This window comes from Phyllobates terribilis, unplaced genomic scaffold (genome assembly GCF_046119375.1).
Source record: "Phyllobates terribilis strain yellow unplaced genomic scaffold, ASM4611937v1 Scaffold_2__4_contigs__length_985480577, whole genome shotgun sequence".
Lineage (NCBI taxonomy): Eukaryota > Metazoa > Chordata > Amphibia > Anura > Dendrobatidae > Phyllobates > Phyllobates terribilis.
Genome location: NW_027362762.1, coordinates 458,494,928 through 458,505,569, shown reverse-complemented (window position 1 = coordinate 458,505,569; position 10,642 = coordinate 458,494,928). Strand labels below are relative to the sequence as shown.

The 10,642-nt window shown below is 44.5% G+C and overlaps 1 protein-coding gene across 2 annotated transcripts in view; it reads right to left on the bottom strand.

Moving 5' to 3' along the window:
- Nucleotides 1-216: 216 nt before the first annotated feature.
- The window catches only part of TMEM39B (transmembrane protein 39B), a 31,874-nt gene continuing 21,448 nt past the window's right edge, over nucleotides 217-10,642 (bottom strand). Inside the window, exon 9 of one of the 2 annotated variants that reach the window (XM_073665701.1) lies at nucleotides 217-1,447. In XM_073665701.1, coding sequence (XP_073521802.1) covers nucleotides 1,445-1,447 — 3 coding nt within the window. In that variant the 3' untranslated portion in view covers nucleotides 217-1,444. Of the gene's footprint in view, nucleotides 1,448-4,975; nucleotides 5,015-10,642 lie in introns of those variants that run through there. The other variant, XM_073665700.1, reaches the window with a different exon arrangement.

Genomic DNA, 10,642 nt, shown 5'->3' with positions numbered 1-10,642 from the left:
TCCCAGGTCATATAACCTAAACTTGGAATAAATGCAAATACCACTTTAAATTATTTATAATAACATTCTTTATTGAAAAATATTTTTCTTAAATTTCATTTTACAAAACCACAAATGATTAAAAAATTCAAGAGGAGAACATAAGTCAAAAAAATGTGGGCACACATGGACCAGGATACATCCCCGATGTTGAAATCTCATGCATATAGATTAGTAATCATAAGAGGGGGGCTTTTTAAAATAAGCCCCACCTCTCCACCCAGTAAGGAATATTGGGTGTAAACATATAAGGAAAGCCCTTAATAGGCCTCAGCTCAAAGTAGACCTTAATGTTGGATATACCAATATAACTCCTAAAGTAATATAAGTCTATGCCAAAAAGTTATAAGCTAATGCCCTCCCAGATAAGAGCACCGGTTTGAGCTATCGAACTTACCCATCAGGAATATAAATGTGCCCGGTCCCGCACCACAAGTAAAGCCCCCACGCGCGTTTCACACACTCAGCGCTTTCTCAAGGGGAGTGTGTAGTGTAAAGAGTCATGCCTCACCGCATTTATACGCATCCCCGTCCAATATCCGCCAATTAGTGCACCGCATGTCAGCGCTGTCACAGTGTCTCCGGAAGCACGAGATCAGGCTCTCCTTTCAGGCATGCATCCGGGGAAATCCCCATCAGACGTCATAAGTGCCCGTGCATGGACAAACTGTTTCAGCGCGCATGCGTCTGCTGGCTCCATTTTACCGGAGTCTCGTCCCTTCATATATTCTGTTGCGGACTCAGGCCAATTGCACGGCCACAGACAGAAGGCACTCCAGCAGGCATCCACCCCAGGAAACACCACAGCAAAGTCAACCACACAGCGCCCACACACAAGGAAAGGTAAGGACATTCATTCTATAGGTGAAAGCCCACAGTGAGCGTACATCAAAAGAAAATGCAACCCACACGGCGCCCCCCAACTCAGGCCATAATACAATCCAAAGGTATTACATAAAAAAGAGAATGAAAATGAACCTGTCTCAAGTTTAAATATGTAAGCACACATCTGCACATATGTCACAATAACATTTGATAAATAGCACATAAAGAAAAACATGCCTGCTGGATGTACTGAATACGAACCTAACGGTTCACTAAACAATACTCCAGAAAGCATGTATATGCCCAAATATATACAGACAACAGTTTAAAACAATGCACGTCAACACATATATTGAAAAATGTACCACATATAATCTATACAGAGGAATCTTCTCCAAATCAAGGAGTGTCCATGAATGTAAAGGCAACATTTCCATTCTTTCTACAGATCGAGGTGATGACAGTCCCGAACAGGGATACCAAAAAGCTGTAACGAGCACACCAAGAAATGGGACGCATATCTCCAATGAGCCGGTGGATCCGGATTTCAATGAGGTGACGGGGAAGCAAAAGAATATTCTTACTAGGGTATAGAGGCAAAATGAAAAGGAAAAATTAAAACCACACAAAATATAAAACAGGGTTAAAACTTGTGCATACTGCTGTGCGAGATGTGTGCACGTTGTGCGTTTGGAAGCCCAGGTACTGGATCTAAATGAGCAGCTGGCAACACTGAGATCCATTGACAATATCGAAAGGAGTCCGCTGCTCACTGATCAGCTGCTCACTGGGGTAGATGTGGGGGAGGGTGGTAGTAGTGAGCTGCAGGACAGTGAGGCAGCTAGCTGGGTGACGGTTAGAAGGGGGGGGGGGGTAGAGGGAAGAGTGCCAGGGAGGCTAGTCCTGATCTGGCACACCTCAATAAGTTTGCAAAGTTGGCAGATGAGGGGGGTGTCGGTACCGAGGTAGCACTGCTGCAGCAAGGCATGTCCCCTGAAAGCCGGAGGAGTGTCAGTTCCAGTAAGGGGGGAAATAGGAGAGCAGGGCAGGCCAGGCAGGTGCTGGTAGTGGGGGACTCAATTATTAGGGGAACAGATAGGGTAATCTGTGACAAAGACAGGGATCGCCGAACAGTGTGCTGCCTACCTGGCGCTCGAGTCCGGCACATTGCTGATTGGGTTGACAGATTACTGGGAGGGGCTGGTGAGGACCCAGCGATCATGGTGCACATTGGCACAAATGACAAAGTTAGAGGTAGGTGGAAGATCCTTAACCCCTGCGCTGAGCCCTCACTGAACCGAGCACATGTCAGCTGATTCTTACAGCTGACATGTGCCCGCAACAGCCGCGGGTGGAATCGCGATCCACCCGCGGCTGTTAACATGTTAAATACCGCTGTCAATCTCCGACAGCAGCATATAACGCGCGCTTCCGGGTTGCGCGTCATAAGCCCCGCCCATCGGCGACCCCGTCACGTGATCGCGGGTCGCCGATGGGTGGGCATGACAGCCCAGGGTCTGCAGCAGACGCCTGTGGTTGTCATGATCTGGTCGCTATGAGCGCCACCTAGTGGTCGGCGCTCATAGCACAGGACCATTTCTGCTGCATGCAGGGGATCTGCTCGTCCCCTGTATGTAGCAGAGACGATCAGACAACTGCTGCTTCTAGTCTCCTATGGAGACTATTGAAGCATGCAGTAAGTGAAAAAAAAATGTTTTTAAAAATATATAAGAAAAAAAAAATATATAAAAGTTTAAATCACCCCCCGTTTCGCCCCATTCAAAATAAAATATATATATAAAAAAAAACACATACACATATTTGGTATCGCCGCGTTCAGAATCGCCCGATCTATCAATATAAAAAAAGAATTAATCCGATCGGTAAACGGTGTAACGAGAAAAAATTCTAAACGCCAGAATTACGTTTTTTGGTCGCCGCAAAATTGCAATAAAATGCAATAACGGGCGATCAAAACATCGGATCTACCCCAAAATGTTATCAATAAAAACGTCAACCCGGCGCGCAAAAAATAAGCCCTCACCCAGCCCCAGATCACAAAAAATGGAGACGCTACAGGTCTCGGAAAATGGCGCTATTTTTTTTTAGTTTTTTTAACCAAATTTTGGAATTTTTTTTCACCACTTAAATATAAAATAACCTATACATGTTTGGTATCTACGAACTCGTAATGACCTGGAGAATAAGAATGGCAGGTCAGTTTTAGCATTCAGTGAACGTGGTAAAAAAAATAAATAAAAAACAACTGTGGTATTGCACTTTTTTTGCAATTTTACCGCATTTGGAATTTTTTTCCCGTTTTCCCGTACGCGATATGGTAAAACTAGTAATGGCGTTGAAAAGTACAACTTGTCCCGCAAAAAATAAGCCCTCACAAGGCCATATTGAACGAAAATTAAAAAAGTTCTGGCTCTGGGAAGAAGGGGAGCAAAAAATGAAAGACCCATGGTCGTTAAGGGGTTAACCAACAGGCCAGACCGCATATCAAATATACGAGTTGGGGGTCACTTGGGTAATAGTGATCACAAAATAATAAGTTTTCATTTAACCTTTAATAAGATGTGTAGTAGAGGGGTTACAAGGACACTAAACTTCAGGAAGGCAAATTTCCAACGGTTGAGAGATGATCTTAGTGCAATAAACTGGGATGATATCCTGAGACATAAAGCTACACAAAGCAAATGGGGGACATTTATTAGCATCCTGAATAGGACCTGTGCACAACATATACCCTATGGGAATAAACATGCTAGAAATAGGAGGAAACCACTATGGCTAAATAGAGCTGTAAGGGGCGCAATAAGTGACAAAAAGAAAGCATTTAGAGAACTAAAGCAAGTAGGTAGTGATGAGGCATTAAATAAATATAGAAAATTAAATAAATTCTGTAAAAACCAAATCAAGGCAGCAAAGATTGAGACAGAGAGAATCATTGCCAGAGAAAGTAAAAATAATCCCAAAATATTCTTTAACTACATAAATAGTTAAAAACTAAAAAATGATAGTGTTGGCCCCCTTAAAAATAGTCTGGGTGAAATGGTGGATGAGGATGAGGAAAAAGCCAATATGCTAAATGATTTTTTTTCAACCGTATTTATACAAGAAAATCGCATGACAGAAAACATGATTAGTGATAACAAAAATTCTCCATTAAATATCACTTGCTTAACCCAGCAGTAAGTACGGCGGCGTCTAAAAATCACTAAAGTTGACAAATCCCCGGGCCCGGATGGGATACACCCGCGAGTACTGCAGGAATTAAGTAACGTCATAGATAGACCATTATTTTTAATCTTTAAAGATTCCATAATAATAGGGTCTGTACCACCGGACTGGTGTATATAAAATATGGTGCCAATATTCAAAAAGGCGACAAAAACTGAGCTTGGAAATTATAGGCCAGTAAGCTTAACCTCTACTGTGGGTAAAATCCTGGAGGGTTTCCTAAGAGATGCTATACTAGAGTATTTGAAGAAGAATAACCTCATGACCCAATATCAACATGGGTTTACGAAGGACCGTTCCTGTCAAACTAATTTGATCAGTTTTTATGAGGAGGCAAGTTCCGGACTGGACCAAGGAAATGCAGTGGATGTTGTGTATATGGACTTTTCAAAATCTTTTGATACACACAAAAGGTTGATACATAAAATGAGAACAATGGGGATAGGGGAAAATATATGCATGTGGGTTAAGAATTGGCTCAGTGATAGGAAACAAAGGGTGGTTATTAATGGAACACACTCAGACTGGGTCTCAGTTAACAGTCGGGTACCACAGGGGTCAGTATTGGGTCCCCTTCTTTTTAACATATTTATTAATGACCTTGTAGGTGGTATACAGAGTAATATTTCAATATTTGCAGATGACACTAAACTCTGCAGGGTAATCAATACAGAGGAGGACAGTTTTATATTACAGGAGGATCTATGTAAACTAGAAGCTTGGGCTGATAAATGGCAAATGAGCTTTAATGGGGATAAATGTAAGGTAATGCACTTGGGCAGAGGAAATAAAATGTATAATTATATGCTTAATTGTAAAACACTGGGCAAAACTGTAACTGAAAAATACCTGGGTGTATTGGTGGACGACAAGCTCACGTTTAGTGGCCAGTGTTAGGCAGCTGCTGCAAAGGCAAATAAAATAATGGGATGCATTAAAAGAGGCATAGATGCGAATGAGGAGAACATCATTTTACCTCTATACAAGTCATTAGTGCGACCACACTTAGAATACTGTGAACAGTTCTGGTCTACGATGTATAAGAAAGACATAGCTGAACTAAAGAGGGTGCAGAGAAGAGTGATCAAGGTTATTAGAGGACTGGGGGGTCTGCAATACCAAGACAGGTTATTACACTTGGGGTTAGTTACTTTGGAAAAACAAAGGCTTAGGGGTGATCTTATTACTATGTACAAGTATATAAGGGGACAGTACAAAGACCTTTCTACTGATCTTTTTACTCTGAGGCCAGAGACGGGGACAAGGGGGCATCTTCTACGTCTGGAGGAAAGAAGGTTCAGTCATAATCACAGACGGGGATTCTTTACTGTAAGAGCAGTGAGACTATGGAACTCTCTGCCGCATGATGTTGTAATGATTGATTCACTTTTAAAATTTAAGAAGGGCATAGATGCCTTTCTTGAAAAGTATAACATTACAGGTTATAAATACTAGATTCCTTGATAGGGCGTTGATCCAGGGAACTAGTCTGATTGTCGTATGGAGTCGGGAAGGATTTTTTTTCCCCAATGTGGAGCTTAGTGTTTGCCACATGTTTTTTTTTTTGCCTTCCTCTGGATCAACATGTTAGGCTATGGGTTGAACTAGATGGACTTAGTCTTCCTTCAACCCTAAAAACTATGTTACTATGTTAATAGAGATCACAGGAAAGGTGAGAAACTAAGTTTCTCGTTTAGTCCGATTGGTGACATGGTTCCCAAACTGAAATCCATTTGAGCTAAAGTTGAGCCAGAGCTTTCTTAGTGTCACCTCCCCTGATTCCACAATGAACTCTGTCAATCCCTCTTAATTTGAAACCACGGGGATCAGAGTTGTGGCAGAGCTTAAAGTGCTTGGGGATAGTTTTCAAAGACACCAAATCCTCAACCTCCCTTGCCGCAATAATGTCCCTAGCATGCTCTCGGGTTCGAATGTGTAGCTCCCTAGATGTGAGCCCAACGTAGATTTTGTCACATGGGCAAACCCCGTAGTACACCACATAGGATGTGCTACAGGATATGTAGCTGGTGACCGCGAAGGTCCGAGTCCCATCAGCTGAAGTAAAGGAGCTAGCTCTGATATTACCTTTTGTGCTGGCAAGGCAGTCACGGTAAGGAAAGCATCCCCACCTCTGTTTGTTCTTCCCAAAATAATTTTTTGATTTCGCCACATAGTGTCTCTTTACAAGATGGTCACGGAGATTTTTACTGCATCTTGCGGTCATGAGTGGGACCTCCGGAATCTCTTTTCTAAAAACTGGATCAGTAAGTAAGATAGGCCAATGCTTATTAAGGATATTTTTCATTGAGTCCCACTTACAATTAAAGGTGGAAATAAATCTCACCTTTGGATTATTTGTTGGTTTCTTTTTTAAGGCGGTGAGTAGCTTCTCCCGCGGCGCTGCCCTTGCTCTGCTGAATCATTGTGACTATAGCCTCTATCCAGAAAACGGTCCCGTAAGTCACGTGCCTGCTGTTCAAAAGGTGTTGTTTTACAGCAAGTTCTCTTAGCCCTCAAGAATTGGCCAATGGGAATGGCTCTAATAGTTGAGGGTAAGTGAGCAGATGAAGCATGTAGCACAGAATTTACAGATGTAGTCTTACGATGGATATCAGTCTGGATCAGGCCCATATGGTCAACTGACATGGCAATGTCCAAGAAATCGATCTCCTTTTTACTGTATATGTGTGTACGTTTGTGTGTAAAATCCTCCATAACCAATTTAGCAAAGATCCCAATTGGTGAGCAGACCAGAAAGGAGGAAATGTAGTTGATCTAGGCATAATTGCACTGGGGAAATCGATCGTAGATGTTGGGCCTTGCTCTAATAAGAGATCTTCCAGAGCACCAAGTGATTCCAACTCTACCTCACGCACGAGACCTAACTCTTGTTTGGGCCTATGATGTAGCTTTTTTAGGGTTAATTTGCTGTAAAAGTGGTGGAGATCCTTGACTGCGAAAAATAATCAAAACCACTAGTTAGTGAGAAAGACAGACCCAGTTTCAGGAGCTCACAATGTGTGGAAGATAATTTATGTGTAGAGAGATGAATTACCTCCATATTATTACTCCAGGTTTTCTTAGTATATTGGTATGGTGGAGGATGCAGGATGTCACCCCCCATATAATGCCCCATGCAAGATGTCCCCCCCACTTCATATAATGCCCCATGCAGGATGTCACCCCCCCATATAATGCCCCATGCAGGATGTCACCCCCCCTTCATATAATGCCCCATGCAGGATGTCAGCCCCCTTCATATAATGCCCCATGCAGGATGTCAGCCCCCCATATAATGCCCCATGCAGGATGTCAGCCCCCCATATAATGCCCCATATCTGCATGCATAAAAAAAAAAAAAAAAAAAAATCAAATATTCACCTCACTTCTCCTCACCTACTCAGCTCTGGACTCTTCAGTGTTGCCGGCGTCTTTCCGCTCTGCGCTGTGACTGCTCAGCAGAGGGCGCGGTGGAAAGATGTCATCGCGCCCTCTGACCTGAGACGTCACAGTGCAGCAGCCGCGGAATACACCGGACCTGCTGCGGAGGCACGGGGAGAGGTAAGTATTGTGCCGGGGCCCTGAGCAAGCGGGGGAGGGCAGGCACTGGCACTGCTCTCCTCCACTCACGGGTCCCATAATGCGCCAGGGTGCCCGATGGCGAGTGGGGTCGCCCCCCCCCCCCCGCCTGCTCAGGGCCCCGGCACTTGCCCGGATGCTGACGCCGGGCCTGCCGCTGAATTCCAGGCAACGGTACGTGTACTCCTGACGCAGCACACGTGTGCCACAAGTGCACATGGACACGGATCTCTCCCGTACGGATTTTTCCGGTACCAGAAATATTCGGACGCGTGAAACCGGCCTTACCAGGAGTGTGGTGATGCGAGGGCGGCTGCAGTGGAGCGGTGTCACAGGATGCCAGTTCGCTGCTCCAGGCCGGCAGCAGCAGGAGTTGTTGTGGTGCTGCGGACCCTGGCTGGGAGGAGGAGGTGTCCTGGCGCTGCGAGCCCTGGGTTGTCAGAAAATGTCAGTGTTGATCAGAGTCCCCACATTTTCCATTGATTTCTCTGCGGTAGGCTTCGTGAAAATGGCCACCGGAAGTGGAGTATGCGCAGATTGAGATCTCACCAGCGACCCTGCCTCCTGTGATCCCGCTCCACCGCAGCTGCCTACCCTACCCACGCTAAGCTACTGTAAAACTGAACTATAAGATGCACCACCATTTTATTAATGGTTAATTTTGTTTATTTTTTTTTTTTTTACCTATTTTCCTCCCCAAAATTTGGGGTTCATCTTATAATGTGCAAAATATGGTATATACACCTTCCCTAGGCTGAATATATGTCACAGTACTTTTCTTGAGTTTATGTGAAAAAAATAAAAGTAACACCCCAGTTGTGACCCCTTTTTGGAAACTGCAACCCTGAAGACTTTTATAAAAAGGGGAATAGTAAGCATTTTGACCCTCAAAAAATGTATGAGAGCTTGTTTTTTTTTGTGGGACGAGATGTAGTTTTCATTGATACGATTTTTTGGATATATGTGACGTTTTAATCGCTTTTCATGCCATATACACTGCTCAAAAAAATAAAGGGAACACTCAAATATCTACATCCTAGATCTGAATGAATGAAATATTCTCATTCAATACTTTGTTCTGTACAAAGTTGAATGTGCTGACAACAAAATAACACAAAATCATCAATAGAAATCAAATTTATTAACCAATGGAGGCCTGGATTTGGAGTCCACCAGAAAATTAAAGAGGAAAAACACACTACAGGCTGATCCAACTTTGATGTAATGTCCTTAAAACAAGTAAAAATGAGTCTCAGTATTGTGTGTGGCCTCCACGTGCCCGTATGACCTCCCTACAACGCCTGGGCATGCTCCTGATGAGGTTGCAGATGGTCTCCTGTGGGAACTCCTCCCAGACCTGGACTAAAGCATCCGCCAACTCCTGGACAGTCTGTGGTGCAACGTGACGTTGGTGGATGGAGCGAGATATGATGTCCCAGATGTGCTCAATCGGATGCAGGTCTGGGGAACGGGCGGACAAGTCCATAGCTTCAATGCCTTCATCTTGCAGGAACTGCTGATACACTCCAGCCACATGAGGTCTGGCATTGTCCTGCATTAGGAGGAACCCAGGGCCAACCGCACCAGCATATGGTCTCACAAGCGGTCTGAGGATCTCATCTCGGTACCTAATGGCAGTCAGGCTACCTCTGGCGGGCACATGGAGGGCTGTGCGGCTCTCCAAAGAAATGCCACCGCACACCATTACTGACCCACTGCCAAACCGGTCATGCTGAAGGATGTTGCAGGCAGCAGATCGCTCTCCATGGCGTCTCCCGACTCTGTCACGTATGTCACATGTGTTCAGTGTGAACCTGCTTTCATCTGTGAAGAGCACAGGGCGCCAGTGGCGACTTTGCCAATCCTGGTGTTCTGTGGCAAATGCCAAGCGTCCTGCATGGTGTTGGGCTGTGAGCACAACCCCCATCTGTGGACGTCGGGCCCTCATACCACCCTCATGGAGTCGGTTTCTAACCATTTGTGCAGACACATGCACATTTGTGGCCTGCTCGAGGTCATTTTGCAGGGCTTTGGCAGTGCTCCTTCTGTTCCTCCTTGAATAAAGGCGGAGGTAGCGGTCCTGCTGCTGGGTTGTTGCCTTCCTACGGCCCCCTCCACGTCTCCTGGTGTACTGGCCTGTCTCCTGCTAGCACCTCCAGCCCCTAGCCACTACGCAGACAGACACAGCAAACCTTCTTGCCACAGCTCGCATTGATGTGCCATCCTGGATGAGCTGCACTACCTGAGCAACTTCTGTGGGTTGTAGAGTCTGTCTCATGCTACCACGAGTGTGAAAGCACAACCAACAGTCAAAAGTGACCAAAACATCAGCCAGAAAGCATTGGTACTGAGATGTGGTCTGTGGTTCCCACCTGCAGAACCACTCCTTTATTGAGTGTGTCTTGATAATTGCCAATAATTTCCATCCATTGTCTATTCCATTTGAACAACAGCATGTGAAATTGATTGTCAATTGGTGTTGCTTCCTAAGTGGACAGTTTTATTTCACAGAAGTTTGAGTTACTTGGAGTTATATTCTGTTGTTTAAGTGTTCCCTTTATTTTTTTTGAGCAGTGTTTTTCTTGGGGTTATTACGGATGCATGATACCAAATATATATCATCTTACTTTTTTCTTTCAAATAAAAGACTTAAGGGTTATTCCCAAAATCGCAAAGCGGTTTTATAATAATGTACACATTTATTCATTTGCGCTAAAATAACAATCTTCCCCGATCTGCACATATCAGCACAACCCACCCAGGCATGCCCTCCAGGTTCCATTTACCTTTCCAGTAGTTGACTGATGCTTTAATCCAGGTCTGGGAGGAGATACCTCAGGAGAACATCCAGATGAGGCAATGGAGTATGCCCAGGCGTTGTAGGGAGATCATACAAGTTGAGGCCACACATAGTACTGAGCATCATTTCCTTGTCTTGAGGTATTTCTGCTGA